The sequence below is a fragment of the Thunnus thynnus genome, chromosome 10, assembly GCF_963924715.1.
Source record: "Thunnus thynnus chromosome 10, fThuThy2.1, whole genome shotgun sequence".
NCBI lineage: Eukaryota > Metazoa > Chordata > Actinopteri > Scombriformes > Scombridae > Thunnus > Thunnus thynnus.
Window position 1 is genome coordinate 9,721,888 of NC_089526.1, and position 20,134 is coordinate 9,742,021.

The following is a 20,134-nucleotide window of genomic DNA, read 5'->3' on the forward strand; positions in this document are numbered from 1 at the left end:
GGATCCATGATTTAAGGGAAAATTTTCCTTGATCCTGTTCATCTTGTTCTTGCTCATATCTTGTGCCTGATTTCTTTATCTTCTGTGGACCTGTGTCAGCTGCTTTTTAAACCACCTACAGTATGACAACATTCACTTAAGATTGTCAAACTAGACCAAAATATCATTGCAAATGTTCCTTTGTGTGTATTCTGGGCAAGTGATTACACCATTTCCTCTCCTTTCCATAACAGATAAAATAAAAATCTCACTTGATCATTGTTTGCTTTGATAAGTAGTTTTAAACTATAAGAAGAGGGTTTTGCTGCTGGGTTTGACAAACAGCTCAAATGACATTCATAAAATGATAATTAAATAACCATAAATGATGTGAAATTTATAGGAGACATTGCATTTTGTAAGCCCTTCATTCTCCGGGGATCAATAATAAACATGTATCACAGACTACAAATGTTTCATAGCCTATAATGCTTGTTCATTTCTGAGCCAGATCATTATCCCTTTGTTACATTATAGATGCATTTTGCAACATTTATATTACTTTTAGGATACTAATAAATTAAACAGTTTTTGTTTTTAATTTTAATTGGTCTTGTGTGACCATTTTTCACATTCTCTTAAAGAACAGGGTCACAATTTTTTTAAGTCTGTCTTAAAACAAAACTCAGGTCCCATATTAACATTAAACAGGTTTCCCTCATTGTAATTATTCCTCTGTTAGTACTGGCTATCATAAGATCCCCTCCAAATGCACTTACAATGTAAGTGACAGTGGAAGATAATATGAGGCTTCTGCTGTCCAAATTAGTCGAATTAAGAGGATATCTTCAAGTCTTTTCCCTCTTTGTGTCTCAAAAGTGTTTTCCTGTTCAACAGTGGAAGGATAGTAACAATAAGAAGGAATTTAGCACTAGAATGACAGTAACTTTGAAAGATACCTACTTGATTTGACTTATTTGGAGGGCTGAAGCCTCATACGAGCATTTTTGCATATTTTTTGGAAGGAGGTCTGTGGATTTTGTTAATCAGTTACACTGAAAGCGCATTAGGGATCTCTTAATGGTATGAACAGGAGTAAATACAGCAAGAAAAACATGTTTCAGTGTTCATTTGGGCACCTGACTATTATTTTAAGTCAGTCTTGAAACATTGTGAGGCTATCCTTTAAGCCACATTTTACTTCTATGCATCTGGGTCACATTAAAGATGCATTTTACAGCATTTATTTTACTGTTAAGATACAAACAGATGAGACTGTTTTTGTTTTTAATGTTAATTGGTCTGTTTATGACCGTTTTTGTCCTTCCAACATCCTCTTATGGTGTTCAGCATCGCTGATATGAATTCAGCCAGTTATTATTCACAGTGTTTTGGTCATTGGTGGGGGGAACAGTTGAAAGTGTTGACTGTTATGTCGCCGCGCCGGTGTGTTGTAAATCCTCCAGCTCGACAGCTGATCGAGTAGAGTCACCTCGGATCACCCAGCGGCGGCAGCGGCCTCCATTTTAACTTCAACACCGAGCTGTACCTCACGTGTCCTGGGCTGTCTCTCTCACATGACCCGAGTGTTTGTTCCCGTGATCAGCACTTCCATCTCCGTCTGTGACACCGAATATCACTTTTTATTTTAACCCTGATGGATATGCTTGAACAGAGTCTGGACAGCGCAAGGTAACCGAGTCTGTCAAAATGGCTAGCTGACACAAGCTAGCTACGACATGCTATTCGGATAGCTAGTTTACAACGCTAACGAAAGGCCTGATCTAAAAAGACTTTTGTCAATACGAATTCAATATAAAGAAAGTAGATAAGTTAGCAAGAGAAGTGGACGACTTTGCTTAGCCGCATAGCTGCCTATTTGTATCTTATGCGACACGTCCAGCTGTGAAAAACATCACCATAATTAGCTATTAAGAGTATGCCAGCTAGGTTAGCTTAAGCTAGCTATTAAAACACAAACAACTGAGCTGTCAGCCTCTGTAGGTAACCCGAGGACAGTAGCACTGTGTGTTTTACGTTGTGAAGGGTAGGTCGATTGCCTTCTTGCACAAGTTTGCTAAAATAAAGTTACGGGTCATTAATCACCTTGACTTTTTTATCCAGAATACTAACTAACTGAGTTATTTGTGCTTCTGGTCTGCAGCCAAGAAAAGCAAGAAGAAGAGGTCGTCCAGGCATCTGAAGGTAAGAGTTAATAAAATCTACCTTCCACTGACAACATCTGGCACTTGAACTTCAGTGGTGTTTATATTTTGTATGACAGCCAACAGCTGATGTCTGGTGGCTGTCATAGAAAATGTAAATTGCTTTAGCTGGCAAATAACAGGTTTAACAAAATGCAGCATGTACATGAAGCGGCTTATATTAAAGTCAGGGCTTGGTGGCTGTCTTCTATGAGTTTTCCTTTTCTCATAACTGGCTTTTCTTTCTTCTTTTGCCCCTGAGACGGAACAGGAGAAGAGCAGACAGCTGTTACAATCGCCAGTGTTCAGCAGGCTGCAGCATTTGGTGACCATAACATACAATACCAGTTCCGCACTGAGGGTGGGCAGGTAAGGAATTCATGGACGGATTTGTGACACACTATATATGTTTATTGTTTTTTTACCACCAGTTTCAGAAAGATTCTTAAAGGACCAATGTGTAGGATTTAGTGGCATCTAGCAGTGGCTGCGAAACTCACGAAAACCGTGAAAGGCCCTCTTTAGAGCCTGTGTTTGGTTTGTCTATTCTGGGCTACTGTAGAAACATGGCGGGCTCTGTAGATGAGGACCCACTACCCACTTAGATACAAAAGGCTCATTCCAAGGTAACAAAAACACAATTCTTATTTTTAGGTGATAATACACTAATTAATATGAACTATGAATATTCCATTTCTGCCAAATCCCCTCCGCTAGATGCTACTAAATTCCACATACTGCACCTTTAAGTGCCCCTAATGGCATATGGGCCTAGAGTTTTAGGGTAAGATTACATCTATTCAGCACTTACAACAGAAAACCCTACACTCCAGAATTACTTTGGATGTGAGGTTGAATAAATGTCCAAGGGGTGTTTGTGCAGAGATATAATTAGCTAACTGACAGAGCTCCACATTACATATTGATAAATGTGGTAGGTAGGATTTGGTCACATGCATAGTGCAACGTGACATTGGGAGATAATCAGTAAACAACATTTCTCACCACATGTGTGTGTTCATCATTTGGAGTGCTAATCGAGATTTAGGCTTTGTCATATTCTGTTTTGTGTTGGTGCTGTCACCTCACAGTGAGAAAAAAACAGAATTCTTCTCACAAACAGTCCTTTCTGTGTAAGGTGTAAGGTCGTGTTATGTTACCATGTGTTTTCTCTGGATGCTTTGGCTCCCTCCCCTTTTCCAAAGACAAGTCAGGAGGATAACAGGCTCTAAATTGCCTGAAGGTATGATTGTGCGTTCATCTTTTTTCTGGTTCAATGATTGACTGGTGATTTTTGTCAAGATTGTCCCCTTTGCTTTCCATTAATGCAGTATTCACTCCAGCGGTGGTCAGCGACGGACAATGAGATGGTGATTTGGTGAAAAGTAGTGTGACATTCAAGTTGGTTTATCCTTATTTGGATGATTTACACTGGAGGGAATTAAGTCAGTGATCCATGTGGCTCATTTGGGGTAAACAGGGCTAGTGTGAGCGATCATGTGATTTCAGTCTGGTCTAGGATTGGCACGGGGCCGCTGTCACATGTCAGTCAGGAGGAGAGTCACATGATGTGGGGATACAAATACTGATTCTTGGAACAAACAAGCTCATTTTCTTGACTTGTTTTTAAAATCGAATCAGGGACATTCTGAAGCATAAGCATATTGTGTGGAATGGTTAAATCGGTGCACTGCTGAAATTAGGACTAGAGTGTCAGATACAAGACTTGGCTGAACTGAAACATTAGATATGATAAACAAATCTACAAGTCAGGTAAGGTTTTGATTTGTGTGTGTGTGTGGTACAACCGGGATTGTAGAAACTTACATAAAAGTCGGTCGGTTGTTGTTGTTTTTCACTCATTCTCTCTTTTTTTACTGGTGTGTGTCTCTCTCCACCATGCAGGTGACGTACCGTGTTGTTCAGGTGACTGACCAGCACCTCGAGGGAAGAGATGATGGGGGAGGAGCAGTGAGCGTCGTCTCTACAGCCGCCTTCACTGGGGCTCCTCAAGCTGTGGCTCAGGTACCACAATCTCCCCCTTTTTATTAAATGAGAACCAACTGGTAGTATGGACTCACTGTTTTTAAAGGGTAACTGATGCTTCAGCCATGTCTTCAAATATTTTAGTATTTCCAACAGTATTTCCAGACACAGGCTGATGGTGCTCATGCCATAAAGCTCTAATATTGTCCAAACATTATTATAAACATGTGAAACAGACACACCATTGTTCTTAGTGACATATTCCTTGATTGTGAGTAAAGCTGCGTGGGTAGTTAATTCCTTTCAGCTTGTCAAACTAGCAAAGCAGTATAAACAGTGAAGCATCTGCCTGAACATGACGTCTGCCCAGCACTTAGCTGCTTTCATAGATTGAAAATGCAGAGTTGTTTTAGAGTAAGGTACAGTAGCAAATGTGCATAATAATCACAGCCAAATTCAAACTGTCCTTTTGGTCAAAAAACATGCAATTTCCTGGCAAGAGCACAACAAATAGGTTTTCATTCATATTATACTGATGGCTTTACTGACCTTGCTGTTATTTCTGCTAACAAGATCACTGCTGCTGCTTTTCCCCTCTCTTTATCCCAGCTGTCATCCTTTATCCTTGCTTGGGGGTCTAGAGGGGATACCAGTATTTAGTCTGACAGAGACTCAGGTGTGCTTTTACCTGCTGTGACTGCTCCATTGCTACTTGCTGAAGCTTTCCCCTGTCTGTCTCTTATCTGTCACAGGCTGTGATCCAAAACCCTTTCAATAATGGAGGAAGCCCAGCAGGAGAGGCGGTGGGAGGGGAGACGCGCTTCGCTTACTTCCCCGCGACCGCAGTGAGCGACGGGACTGTGTCTCTGCAGGCCGCCACAGACCCCACACTCACACAGGCAGGGGGTGAGTCAGTTCTCACACTTAATTTTGGTTGAAGCTTACCACAGTGCTACAGGGCAAATTCAGCCATTATTTTCTGTGACAAACAGGAGTGTATTGAGGAATACTGCACTGAGAGAACAACAACCCTCTTTTTTTTTTCAGTAGTTGCAACTGAACTGTGATCACAACATTCGCTGATGTGAAAGAAAGTAGACATTGAAGTTCAGACTTTCCCTAGAAATTTCCATAAATCCAGCGGTGCCTCAGAGGTTTTTTTGAGAGATGATGTAGATGCTTTATATTAAGATTTTGCTCACTTCTGAATAATGAAAGATTTTGTGTCATATACTCAACAACATATTTCTCTCAATATCAAAACGCCTCACTCAGTAATACGCCTGAAACATTTTCACTAATGTTAGACTATGCTTCCTATTACAGTGTGTAAATTATTCAAGGCAAATATTATCAGAAGCCTAAATGAAATTAGCTACGCTGATCATATTTACCATTTACTTCATGTCACATGTCCTCCCACTCGACTTGTCTTCCTCTGAACCGCCATATGTTGTCGTCTGGCTGTCCTTGTCGTTTTTATGGTAGCGATCCAGAAGAGGTCCGTCAGGAAATGATTGGCTGAAAGTTTGCTGTCTTCTGCTTTCAGTGAGGGTGGTCAAGGTTTGGTTGACCTGGAGAGTAATGATGTAGGCTTCTGGCTCTGTTGTACACAACCAGCCTCTGCTTGGTCTGTATTACAGAGCCAGATCTAGATTGATCTAGCAGACAATCTGTTGCAGATGGTTGGCAGTTAAAGGGGTAGATTGTCAGTGTTGCCTGATGATTTTAGAGGAGCAGAAACCCAGGTCTCTGAGGGTTTTTTGAGAGAAAGTGTCTGGACTAGAGCTGCTGCGGTATTGATTTTTTTCACAAATTAGCAAAGCTATTCAAACCTTTGTGGTAACTGCCATAAAAAATAATTTAGTTACACTTTAGCTACATACTCACAGACTTTCCTACCAGACTCGTGGAAGCGGTCAAAAATTATTTTCTCAAGCAGTTAGCATTAATACGACTGCCTGTTTGTCTTTTTGAGCTCTTTATCATCTGTGACAGACATATTCCGTGTCTGCAGCAGAGACGTTGGAAGACGTTTTGGACTCGTTTTCACTCGTCATGAATATTTCCTCTGTGGCAGAAAAACACGTTACACAAGCCTTCAGAAATTCCTGCAGGTTAAACTGGACTAATGAAACACTTTTAGGGCTGACTGACTCTAACACGCTCACTATAAATAGCCTTTAAGACACTTGCCAGCCTAGCAACATTAAGGCTACAAACAACCACCATTTTATGCCAGTAAGTTACTTTCTCCATTCAAAGAGAATATTTGATGTTGTGAACACGTAATTGTCAAGACCCTGAATGTAAAAGGACCCCACTTATTCAGATGTATTTCCAGGGAAAAAAAATAATCTTATAATTGGACCAATACGGTAAACTTTTCATATGCATTTACTCCTGTAGTAGTCTATTCTTCATAGCCTCTATAGTCTAAATGTCTGTCTTTATTGCAGTGTTATTAAGAGGCTGACTTTGCAGCAGGAATATTGGTTGGCATTCGGCAGGCACATCATTCTTTAAAACAAGCCTGAGAGAATAACTTCTGTCCCATCACTTGACCTGCTCACTCAGCGGTGAAGCGGTGATAGGCTTGACTTTGCGGTGGGCGTGACATGATTGCATTACAGCGGTAACTGTGGCAGCTCTAGTCTGGACAGTGCTTATAGGAAGAAGTTGTATTTCATCACCTAGTGTTTCTGTTGGTGTCTGTGCTCTCTTTGCACAGGCATAAAAACTGAAATCCAAATGCAACATGTACCAGCAACTTAAGACCCAGGCTTACTGAACCAATAGTTCTGCCAAATTTGAAACTCAATCCGATCTGATGTTATATTTTACTTAATCCCTATAAAAGAAAGATATATGCTTGCTTCGGACATTCATCAAGGCTTTCTCTGCTATGATATAATACATTTATCTACACAGAATAAAGCAGTGGTGGCCGCAAAACAAATGTAGTTTACAAGACCCAATAAAGCATTTCTCTCACTTCTTCAGTGGCAAGAACACTGCACACATTTCACACAACATGGCACTATAGCGTCTCAAAGTTATCAGTGTATCCCACAGAATTAGAATCAATCTGTGGCGTTAGCTGACGGCTGCTTAATTATTTAATTATTAAATAATACCATATATAAAAGTGCTCCACTGCAAATATTTTACTTGCCAAGTACTTTCTGACAAATAAATAACTGAATGAACGAATTATGTTGCAATTGTATTGTCATTTTATGTAAAGCACATTGTGTTGTCCCTTTTTTTTTCAAGTCTTGTCCCAAATTTGTCACAGAATTACTTTAATGTCACATCCTCCCAGGGATGACGGGAGGTCCGCTCGAGCCCTGCATGTTTTCAAATAACTTATTTGAAGAGTTGGGTCTCCGAGATTGTGTTAAGAACATAGATAGACTTAACTTATCAGAGTTAACTCGTGTAACTTTATTATTCGGCTTCATAAGACAAAGGCTTTTCCTTTCTTCTTTTCCATTTCAAGTACATCTCAGCTCCTTCAGGAAAATATGACGCTGCACAGCTGCGTGTCCCCTCTAATATCATCCTCAGCCTGAAAAGGACATCAGACTTTGACAAACTAAATAAGCAAACTTCTTGCTATCATCACACCTAAACCACACCCATAGCTGCCAGTAGTTCTAGGACGATTATTGGTCCGAACCACTGGTGGTTCAGCCACAAGCACATAACTTGAAGCCTGACAAGATGGATTCTCGCGTACATTCTGGCCTAGAAAATTAAGTAACAGTTTAAAGTGTTACTTAATTGTACATTTAATAATTTAAGTTAAAACTTTTGAGTTTAAACTGTTACAAAATGATGCTGTACTGTGCAAGGACGGCCCATTTGCTGAATAAAATTTCTCCGTCTTCCTGTCCTCGCTGGGAGCAGCTGAGACACAAGGAAGAGATGCGAGTGAGGGAAGTGAGGAGACACGTTAGGTAAATGAAAAGCACATATATACCCCTCCTCTTCTTCTTCTTTGGTTTTACTGACAGACTACAACCCAATGTTAAAAGGTGCATGATTGTGGGGTGTGCAGCTCCAAACATAGAAAATCAATATGTGGCAGGCAATGTTGATATTGTGACGGGCTGCCACAAATAAATGAATGTATGGGGAAACCCTGGTTATAAACCACCTGCCTTACCTGTTACACAATATTAAGCTCATATTCGCTTTTTGCACGATGAACGAGGCTGGTAAACCCGGAACATCTTTCCCAGCAGAATGTTTCAGTTTAGTCATACTCTAATAACAATGTACAGGCACGAACATGGGTCACGCAAGGTCGAAATGAAGAAGTCTTCCCTGAATCTCTGGGGTTTTTGAAAAGCTCTGCTTCTGCGAGGTTTTGCTTTATTTCATCCATTACTGACCCATAGCTTGTCCGGCTAATGCACCACGTCTACACACTGTCTGCCTCTCTCGCAGTATTTCGTGCTGTACTTGCGTCACATGACACACATCCAAGGAAGTCAGATGTGCTTAATGACATCGAGCCATGCGAATTGACAAACCTCAGTTATCACTTCTATGAAGCACTGCAGGTGTCAAATTATGTGACTCTCAGTAGAAGAAAACCACAAAATTCTGCAGTGTTGGGTCCTCAGCTCCTTTGGTTTGGTGTAAATGTGTTAAGGTAGATTGATGTGGGGAGAAGTGCTTCTGATGTGTGTTGAGCATCCTAAAACATTGAGAAAGGGGTATTGCGCAACATCATCTCCTGTAGCAGGTGGTCAAAAAACTCCAAATCCTTGGCCAACAGACCAGACTGACCCTGCTGATTTTATTAGAGAAGTATTGTTTTGTTTTTTCTTGGTGGGTGTTGTGACTGGCTGCCTAGTGATGCCACAGAAGGGGAAGAAGACCATGTGGTTTCTTTTATTGTGGGTAACAGCTCAAACAGGATCCGAAATTAACACCCGCCAAGCACTGTTTTGTTTGGCGAGTAAATCTCAGAAGACTCTCCACCGCACTTGACATCACAGCTCTCTGCTGAACAGTCACTGCTGCTAGTTACCGCTAATTAAATAGCTATTAATACCATATTTTAATGAAATGTACTGAAACGAATGTATATGTGACACAAACAGGCAATTTATTATTTTGGCCGGTTAAAAAACAGGCTTTGCTGGTGGATGTTTTCATTTACCAGTCCCCTTGGCAGGCGAGTAAAAAAAAAAGTTAATTTTGGACATGGAGCTCAAACCAGGGGCTTGCAGGAGGAAGTTGGCTGCTGTATATCAGCTCTGTGAGCCTGGGGTAGACGTGACACACTGGCCAAGGAGTGCACTGCAGGGTGTAGGTGGAGAGTGCTTTACAAGCTGCTATCACCTGTGAGGCGAGGGGTAGTAGTGCACGGGGCTCTGGCAATGAACCACATCCTGGCAAGACTCCAGAGGTGAGACGTGCTAGACCTTTCCGTGGGTTATCAGGAAGCCTCATCACTTTAGTTTTTATACTTTTAAACTGTATTTTTTTTAACCAAATAATGCCCTCCTCCCCTACCCCCTTTTTTTAAAATGACTAATTCAATTAAAACCAATTTTCACAGTGCAGTCTCCCTGATCCTAGGTTTTTTTTTTAAAATAGGAAAAAACTACAAGCTATTTGGAATGTAAATTGTATTTTTATAATAAAATTTGATTCTTTTTTTGTTAAATACTAGAGCCCCTTCATGTGTTTTGGCTGTGTCAGTTACACGTCCTGTTACTGTTGTTACTCTGGATGGTTTTTATATGAAGGGACCTTAACACATAGTCTCTGTCTTTAAAATGGCAGTAAATGGTGTTGCTGACTTTTTTTTTTTTTTTTCTTTTTTTTTTTAATTTTTATTTTATTTGTCTGGCCAGGCAAAGTTAGCCATCTGGCTGACCTGCAGGAACCGGATGAGGTGTTTATATCCTACAGACTTTGTTGCAGTGCCAAAGAGAACAGTGCCTGCATGCCTTACAGCGGAGCATGTGCATCTTTCTGTCAGAAATTATATTTTAGTTATTTGTGAATGTCATGAGGACTGGGAGAAAGAGAGTCTTGACTGTGAGGACTTCCAGTGGTCTAATGTTGGATCAAATGGATTCGGTCACGAGTTTTTACACTAAATATCTTAATGTGGTGTATTTTTCATGCCGCGTTGTCCTTCTGACTGATGTCTCCCATGCCTTCCACAGGTCAGTTTTATGTGATGATGACCCCCCCTGATGTCATTCAGACAGGCACGCCACGAACCATCGCCCCACGCACACAGTCCTATCCTGCGTGAGTATCAACTCAATCAGTTGTTATTTGGAAGGAGACATTTGATTTTTGCAGTCTGAGGCACAGCTATTTCTGAAAACAAACTAACTGCTGATCAGTTCTTGTAGAACACTTGTTATTCTCCATGTAAATGCCTCTTGAAATAGGCCGTTTGGTGATTGTAGCAGACAGGTTGTGAATTGCTCAGTTGAAGTTTGAAAGTGAATTTCGGTTGTTGTGTAAAAGTGGAACAGATTGCTTTTTAATGTTCAGCGTTCAGAACCATTCACAGTTATTAATTAAATTTGGAGTTCTTCCAGTTGTACATTTTCATCGAGGTTTTAACTATTTAGAGCAACAATAACACGCATTTGAGTTTGGCAGTGTGGCTCTGCTCCTATGACGCTCCCCAACAAATCTGCACGAAGCTTGACTTCTTTTGAGGTCAAGAAACCCCAACTGTCAGAGCCCGAGATACACGACATCTCAGTGAACATCAGCTCATAATAAGAGAATAAAATGTGGTGAATTCACATAAGTCTAAATGCTAATGCAGGTGGAGGCCAGAGACGTGGGAGACATGGAGGATGTAAATTTACATCCAAGCAAGATTGGATGTAATGTAATCTGTTAATATTGATCACCTCGACTACCATGAGGCTCAATTCATGCAACATGAAATGCTGCTGTAGTTGTTGTTCTCTTTAACTTTTACTGCAGACTGTGTTTCTGGCTAGGGAGTCTTCCTCATTAATCTTCTGAATTTGCTGTGAAGGTTGATTTTTATATCAACGATCTCCATCACATCCTGTTTGGCCTGTTTTCTCCTTCTCCAAAATCTTCTTATGTTGTTTATCTCTAAAACTCACCACATGCATCATTATAATCATGCATCAAAAGGGATCTATCTCAGACTCTCTCCAACTGTTAGCCACATGCTGGTGATTGCTGTTATTAAGATAATCAGCAGGCTCACCTGAGCAAAGACAAACTGACTTATGGTTTTAATTGCATGATACCAGCCTGGTTCTGGCTCACTAAGGATATTTATTCAGAGAAGGAATTCCGACATGTTTTATTTTCGATTCAGCCTACACTTTTTCTGCCAGAAACACATTAACAAATGAGCCATATTGCTGTTGGATGCAAGGTTTTTTAATGTCAAGCAGCTAAGATTTCTTCATGTTAGGGAAAAAGCCAAAGCACAGCCATTTGCTTGTGTGGTCACCCAAAATGAGCACATGACCCATTGTCAAATTGAGTTAGCACTGACCTAAATGAATATTCCTCCATTTTCCACCAGGCTTACACTTAACCTTTAACTCGTGAAACTGACTGCATCAAAGTCATTTAACTACTGCTTCAATATGCAGTGACTACTTGGGGTGTAACAGTACACAAAATTCACAGTTTGGTATGTTACCTCGGTTTTGGGGTCAGTACGATTTCGGCACAACAGAAAAAAAAAAGAATAGTAGAAAATAACATTTTGCTTTTTCATTTTGAAAAATGTAAACATCCAACAATGGCTCATTGGCCAAAACTATTACAGAAACAGTTTAGTTTTGCTGCAGTGGAAAAGGAAAACAACCCTTGTGTTTCCTGCTAGGAGGAGGACACCTGCTGACAGCTGTTTTGTGCTGATTTATGGTCTAACTGTATATAAAGTGGTTCAAACAAGCTCCACCTCCTGCAGCTTCAACAGTAACATGCTGCTTACACACTGATGTCTCAGTATTAATAATCTAATGATGTCATATATATATAATATATGGAAAATTTTAAAGCTATGTTAAAAGTCCATGTAACTGAGAACTGAAACTACCTTAATTGAGCTGGATTTAGTATCTTCCTTTTGTGTTTGATGTATATATTTCCTAACTGTTGTGCTGTCTTGGCCAGGTCTCCCTTGGAAAAGAGATTTCAATCTCAAGGGACTTCCTGGTTAAATAAAAAAATATCAGTCAGAGGGACCAAACCACTACTTTTACTTTAATACGTTTTAACTACATTTTTCTCTCTCAGAACTGGTGCTGTCTGACCACGTCAGAAATCAAATGTGTTTATTGTTGTTCTGAACGACAGAATGAAAAGCCGACCGCCACAGAGAGGGGAGGGGGACGGGGAGAAGTGGTATCGTTTCACTGCAGAGATAACGAAGTGTACGTTAATAGTAGTGTTGCACTTGGTCAGTGTTATGGGTCTCTTGTTTGTCATTCTGACAGCAGTGATGCTACAGGGTAACCAGGGTAACTAGGCTACCTTGGCTAAGCTGGCTAGCATACATACAGTACATGAGCATGCTACAGCTAAGTGGTGCGCTGCCGAAACGTTACAGGTGGAACTCGCACCCTAGAATTATTATTCTGCACGTCGGACCAAGTGGATTATCAAACTATTTTGACAGTAATTGTTCGGGTTACGAAGCATATTCTTCGTACGACTACATGCACCAAACCGTAACGTCCATACCATGATGGTTCAGGATGAACACTTACTCACCCTCAGTGACTACTAGTTGTTGTTTTACACAAAGACACAATACATTGATGCCAGTTGTTGTAGAGAGCACATAACTTCCCGTTTACCTCCGTTTAACCAAAAAGCACAAATTACATTGCATCCTGTTTCGCGGCTGCTGGCTGAAGTGGTCTCGCTCCATAGTGGACCAATTTCAAAAACTGGTGTCCCCATTAGACACTTAGACCCAAAATGATGGGAAAATAGGGCCTAGGTTGAAAAATACTTTAGTTTCCCTTTAAGCTCCTTTGTTGTGGGCAGCATTATGGGGAGCTCTAGATCTGCCCTAAATTTGGCAGCAGCTCTGCTGCTGTTTTTTCAGTGTTGCTTGATGTTCACAGCCTATAACAGACTGCTTTCCAGTCAAAAGTAAAGAATAAGCTTTGTTGCTGTGTATGTCTGCATTTCTGCGTCTTGAAATGTGGAGTGAAATGTTTTTTCATCTTTCAGAATGCCTGTCTGCAATATGTTTGTTTCTCTTTATCTCCTCTTGCATGAATTATGTATGATTTGTGACATAAACCTCATAGTTATATTTAAGTGTAATGAACAGTGACATTATGGTTGACGTGTGAGTAAAATGAATGAAAACTTCCAACCCTATCTGCCGTTCGCAGAGATGAAAACGAGGTGCTGCAACATGAAGGTTTAAACTGGTGAGGACAGCTTCCACATTTCTCCTACACTCCTTTTGCAGCAAATGAACTAATCAAATTAGATCACAAGAAGGGAGAAGAAGCACACAAACCTCTGCCCTCCTCTCCTCTCCACCCCTCCCTTCCCACAAGTCCCCGGTGATTCTCCTTGCTCTTGATGTGTGAGACACAGATGTAGCGTTTCTTCAGTGCTGACCCCGATCCATTGTTGTTAGTTGTGCTTGTGGCAACCATATTTTTCCATTAGGACTTAGAAATTAGGTCATTGTTCTCCATCTGGAAACAAATGGCTCTCTCCACACTTTTATTTTATCATATTCAAAGTGTGTTTATTTGTTTTTATGTTTCCTTTTAGTCTATTTTTTAATAAGTTAGTGGTAAAGCTATTTGGACATTATTTGATGATCTTGTAAAAGTTTCATAATTTGTTTATGACAGGGATATTGGGGCAAGTCAAATTAATGAAAACCATGCGATGTTAGTTTGACAGTATCTCTTGTACATAAGTGTTTAATGATCACTAAAACTCAACATTGTTCATAACACCCATTGACAGAAGCTGCAGCTCCTTGTATTTCAATGAACACTTATTTTTTTTTCTAAATATAGATGAATTTGACTCATCGTCCAGGCATTGGCTCTGTATAATACTGAAGCCTAATGATAGGGGAGGGCAGACGATGTGAAAATCACATTTCTCTTTCAAGGATCAATACAGGACCATACAAACTTAGTTATGCTTCAAGTTGTACGGATAAATCGCCTCGACATTGGGGTTTTGCTCCACTAATTTTCTGGATTTCTATGGGAAAATAACTCTCAGGGGCCTTTAGATGATATGTGCCTCTATAAGTTGTGAAAAGAGGGGTGGGGGGGGGGGGTGTTAAAAGACATTCCTCTAGGACTGTACATTTACGTATTCATACAGTCATCCACATTTTTTTTTCCCACTCTGCCTAAGAGTACTGCTGAATCCATTATACAGCTGAAATCCCATTAAGATGCGTTGAGATACAAGAGAGACTGCAGTTTGGCTTGGCTGACTATCTCCAACGAAGATATCAGCAGTGGAGTTATGTTGATGGGTCACAAATTTAGCGCCGTAGAATAAAGATGTGTCACAGAGGGACAGACGAGGAAAGAGAATGACTTTACATGACATGAATAAGCTAAAATGATCCAGTGGACATTTGTTAAATTAATTTAAAACCGAAAGGTTTCACAACAACATTTTGTTTAGCAATGACGTTATTTTCAACAGTGTCTATTTATTGCATGGATGTTGATTCTTTTTAAATAGGGTGAGTGAAGGATTAATTGTCTATTTCTTTAGGAACCATTAGAAAACATGGTTGAGATATAGGCCATGTAATATTTAGATGGGAGTGTGTTACTGGCCTGTTCCTGCTGTAGTGGGTGGTTGGATAAGTCTCCCTGTCACGTCTGAGGGACTTAATTAACAGAATACCTAAGGGAAGACAAAGAGACAAGAGACAGTTGTGTCATTAGCCGTACGCCCAGACTCCAATAGACAGCATCTGGTTTTCTACAGTGTTGTAATTTTACAGCATAATAAAACAGTGAGCTCCCTCTGGGCCACACCTGGGAAGAGGACAGCCAGGAAGAATAAGAAGGTTGTATGGGTCTTGGTATTCCAGTCAAAGCATGCCAGCTCCAGGCCATCAGAGGTGTCAGGACTGCATATGTGGCCTCATATGGCTGTGCATTCATCATTTCTACCAAAGGCACTACGCAGCTTGAGAGGCTCCTTTTTCTATAGCACTTTGGTGGAGGCACGGGCTGTTATTATAAAAAAAAAAAGGCATGAATTTAAAGATAACAGTGAAGAAGACTTTTAATTGGCACAGGATTAGGTGAATTCAGGGGATTGGATTGGATTTGTGCCCGATTGTATGGTAGTCAGAGATGGGAGATATTATAGTGCATGAAAAGTGTTTTATTTTCTGTCTTTCTGCAGGAAAATGGATGGACCCCGAACACCGAGGGATGAAAGGAGAAGAGCGCAACATAATGAAGGTGGGTAATTAGCTATGATTGTGGCTTTTGATTTCATCAGACAGTGTGACAATGCAGCGCGGTGCCTAAATAGAGTATTTTTTTTGTTGAAAGAAAAATCACCAAGCCCTGTCAAAATACTCTGTTAATAGATAACGTATGTTTTCAAATTGGCCACTAGAGGTTGTTGTTGAGCTGTCAAAGTCTGGCAGTGTTTGGTAGCTGCAGCCACTGAGCTGATAAGGTTGAAGAAAATTTACCTGGTTTTTCAAACTAAAAATCACCCCTCATGCCCATCCAATCATGTTGCTAGCATGCTCACATTGATATATGTACTGTATATATTATATTTTTTGACCTGTTGGTATTTCATGACATTCCATCAGTTGAGAGGCGGCGAAGAGACAAAATCAACAACTGGATTGTGACCCTCTCCAAGATCATCCCAGACTGCAATATGGACAGCACCAAGACTGGAGCAGTAAGCAATCTTACTCAACTCTGCACTGCTGATAATCTTTTTACTGTTTTTTATAAATCATCTCCTTCCAACCGTGTGTCTCCTTCTAGAGCAAAGGAGGCATCCTGTCCAAAGCTTGCGACTACATCCGTGAGCTCAGGCAAAGCAACCAGCGACTGCAGGAGAGTCTGAAGGAAGTGGAGAGGATACAAGTGGACAACGAGTTGTGCAGGCAGCAGGTATGAATATCTGCAGGCTTTTGAATATTTGCAGGCTAGGTATTTGCTCTAGCCTGCAAATATTTTGGGTATTTTTATCAATTGGCACTAAGTGAAGTTTCCAGGGCTGGCATAATGGGTAAAGAAGGTATATGAATGTTAATGTCAGAGTCTTCCTTTCAGGTGGTTGGGTGTAGGAGATACATAAACTCACATATAATAAGGCAGCCATAGTGGGCTGCATATGTGACTGCGAAGATTGCCACTGCTTTCAATAGATCACTTTAGAGTGCACTGCAACATCCTTTCACTTAAATCTCAGAAGCATGAAATCCACCTAGCTCCATATGCATCTTCATTTCTCCAAAACAAACCCTTTGAGATTGCAGCCTGTGTAGCTGATCATCACAGCCTGACAAAGAGGATCAAAGAGTTTGCACTCATATAACGAGAAGTGTTACCTGAAATCATCGCTTTGAGAGACTGTGGGAATAAGATACACAGGGGTTGTGTGAGAACTAACTGCATGCTAATGCACTCAAAGTATTGTGAAATCTTGGTGCTCTGAGGCTGCCACGTCGCTCCATTGAATCCCAGGCCTGCAAGGCACTCGGCAATATATTCTTATTCTGATGCTCAAAGCTCAATATGCTTTCCTCAATCCCTCAGTGGGGAGGTATTGAATTCGGGATTCACCCAAGGGAAATGTAGCGGAGATGACATACCTCAAGATTTGATAATCCAGTTGGTTGTGGACAGGGGGTGTCTTTTGAAAAGGGCTGCATACAGTATTCTTTAATCCCAGGGATTGCATAGCCCTGTGTGTACATTACATTCAGCCAGCACTCCCGGTCTTCAAACGAAAAAGTTTGGTCTGTAAACCTGGATCTATATTTAGCTGTCATGGGGATGAAGATGTTGGTAATGAGATTTATAATGAGATTTTTTTTTTTTTTTCTGTTCTTTGTTCTTAAGATTGAGGAGCTGAAGAATGAGAATGCTTTGCTCCGAGCGCAACTCCAGCAGCATGGCATTGAGATGGTTGGAGAGACACCACCGCAGTGAAAGAGACATAAAGAACAGGGAGGAGCAACACCACTCAGACACATAACTGACACCGTGGAAAAGAAGGCGAGATGAAGGACTTGTGAAGAATCACTTTCTTTTTACTGAATTCCCTGGATTCCCAGGTCGTGAACCCTTCGCTGGCCAATTGTGGCTGTACTTGACTGTTCCAATCCTATTGAGATAACCACCAGATACAACTTGGTAGAAATGTGCTCCAAGAAAATATGCCATGAGAGAGAACCTCTGCTGAACTCCTCCCTTGTTTTGTATTTATGTAGCCTCACTCATGGACTATGATGTTTGTCATTTAATTTTGTTCCCTGTCAGTGTATGTTTTCCCCTTGATTATTAATTTTGATTTAGTTCATGCTTTATTCTGTTTGTGTTTTTGAGTTCGGTATTAATATGTTGTTTTTAGCTGCTTTAATTTATTAGTCTGCTTGCTGACAGAAGCCTTGATGGAGAGCAGTTACATTGAATCTCACATACCCCAGAGAAGCAGATTGAATTTTAAGTGAGAAAACATCAAAGTGTGCAAAAACATTATGATTCTACAGGCAGAAATAATGTGACACACATAGCTTACCTAGATCCAAAGACAAACAAGGAGCTGTGCTGGCCTTTGGTTCTGGATGATTTATGTAAATATGACTTCTCATGTTTTAATTCAGATGTTACAGATTGTTAGAGCAGTTTATCCCAGGAGTAAACAATCAATAACTCATTAACTCTACGCTGGCCCTTTGTCATAATAATTACTATGAAGTGTGTGCAATAGTGAAGCTTGATTTGGAAAAAAAAAAAAAAAAAGTGGTATACTTGAATTGTTGGGCATTTGCTTAACCAGGAAAATAACTCAAAAAGTCAACAAAATCACTTTTAACTGTTCAGTTATTCAATAACAAAATGAAATGTGGAGTATGTAGACTATTGACAAGCCCAGTGCGTATGATTCTGGACTGGAGAGGAGTGCGGTGCAAATTCCAACTTTTGCCAAACTATATATATATACATATATATAGGTACTATGGGTTTTTATTTTCATCTTTTGTTCATATGTGATTTACCGGTGTCTTATGTGTAAGAATAATCCCCACGTTTCATTTCAAGCTGTATGCTCTATTTTGGTATTGCAACACTTCAAATGGAGCTCAACGCACAAGGGGGGGAAGGCACCCTGGAGAGCGGCACTCAAAGACTCTCAGCTCACTGTGGAAAAAGGAGTACACAGTAATTCTGTGTTGCACTTCTTAATCGAGCACAACTCGTTCTCCATGAAAAGACGGAATAGTTGGAAAATGGGAAACTTGGAAATGATCTCACATATGTCTCCACCCACTCAGGCGAACAAACAGTAAACAGTAATTGGTTGTACAAACAGCAAAAGCCAATATTAACATTGTTGATGATTTTGTGAATGAATATACATGAAGTATTTTTGTTCTGCTCTGGGCGATGAGAGTGCAAGTGGAAGAAAGACATCAAGCTTCGGAGCTACTTATTCGAGCACGATTGCTTCTCCCTGTGTCAACAGCTCAGGATCCAGCAAAGCAAAACCAACACTCAGACCCCTGGCAAAATCAGGCAGACTATCACATTTTAATATCTGAGACTCTGTAAGTTAACAGCTTGTGCTTTGGAAGTGCTCTTCTGCTACTACTGCTAGATTCAAACCTGATATGGATACTGCAAGTGTCTGATCTATCAAAAGAGGCTCCTAGCCAAAGTTGAGTGATAGATGTTTTGCTGTAGAAATTTTTTTTTTTTTTTTTTTTTTTTTTTTTTTACAACTCAGTAAGAGGAGAGCAGAGAATGTGAAGACATGAATAATGCTTTGGAAAATGGATGTTCACAAATGAAAGGTCATTGGTGGCTAATTCTTTTTTTTTTTTTTGTCGCATTTCTTTTTTGAAATGGCAAAAGGAAGAAAAAAAAGATTCCTTTTTCTCTCTGTAGCAGCCTCACTGTTCTCAGGTTAGATTGTAAGACATCTTTTCTAAGGAAAATGGTGGAAAATAAAATTTCACTAGCTAATAGCCTTAATAGACTTGGTTGTGGCTCATTGTCCTTCCCCAGGTCTTGGACATCTACAGAAATCAATGTTTTACTACTTCTACTGAGGAAGTGATGTTTCAGTCCTGCATGTGTATATGAGTGTCTGTTAGTCAGCAGGATATCTGAAAAACTGTTATATTGAGTGAATTTTTTTGTCATTACATTTTAGGTCACAACTCCTGTACTGTGGGATATAAAAACACATTTTTATTTTGCTGAATTCCACGGTTTTAGATAAATCTCAGTAGGCCACGCCCATTTCTGCCTAAATTTATTGTCGCCCATTTTGAATCTCTCACTTCATTTAGTCTTTGTCAAGTTTTCTACGTAAGATAATGAGTCTAGAAATTCCCAATAAAACACCCTAAAGTTCTTATAGGTTTGGCCTATTTGACATTGATTACCACAATTTGTACGAACATTGTGTAATTGGGACCAAAAATTTACAGAGCAGGTTCACACATTTAGTGGGATTCTGAAAAAAAATTATGGTGATGTCACCTGTAGATGGCTCTACAGCAACATGATAAATCTAAATGGCCACATTTCAGTGGTCCTTAGTTTAATTCAACTGAAAATTCGCACTATTAACTCTTGTAATATTCCTGAAGAGGTATGTTAGTATTCTCTAAAAATCCCGGGTTTAGGTATTAAACAAACACAGGCACTCAGCATGGTTGCTTATCACTATGTATTTTAGTGTAGAATCTA

The 20,134-nt window shown here is 40.2% G+C and overlaps 1 protein-coding gene across 2 annotated transcripts; it reads left to right on the forward strand.

The window, feature by feature from the left end:
* Positions 1–1,360: 1,360 nt before the first annotated feature.
* Positions 1,361–19,411, forward strand: usf2l (upstream transcription factor 2, c-fos interacting-like). Of its 2 annotated transcripts, XM_067600861.1 has the most exons (11): positions 1,361–1,671; positions 2,144–2,184; positions 2,446–2,552; positions 4,089–4,208; positions 4,922–5,075; positions 10,364–10,451; positions 13,568–13,606; positions 15,585–15,643; positions 16,009–16,103; positions 16,193–16,321; positions 17,276–19,411. In XM_067600861.1, the coding sequence occupies exons 1-11, from the start codon at positions 1,637–1,639 to the stop codon at positions 17,363–17,365; spliced, it is 957 nt and encodes a 318-aa protein (XP_067456962.1). In that variant the 5' UTR covers positions 1,361–1,636; the 3' UTR covers positions 17,366–19,411. The 2 variants fall into 2 exon arrangements, with proteins under 2 accessions (XP_067456962.1, XP_067456964.1); XM_067600863.1 differs by lacking the exon at positions 13,568–13,606 and having other exon boundaries at positions 1,370–1,671.
* Positions 19,412–20,134: the final 723 nt, after the last annotated feature.

Bases quoted from the DNA above. Each gene is read 5' to 3' on its own strand.
- usf2l (XM_067600861.1), top strand. From the start codon at position 1,637: ATGGATATGCTTGAACAGAGTCTGGACAGCGCAAG. The intron at 1,672-2,143 runs GTAACCGAGTCT...TCTGGTCTGCAG, and splicing joins CAGAGTCTGGACAGCGCAAG to CCAAGAAAAGCAAGAAGAAG. The intron at 16,104-16,192 runs GTAAGCAATCTT...GTCTCCTTCTAG, and splicing joins ACAGCACCAAGACTGGAGCA to AGCAAAGGAGGCATCCTGTC.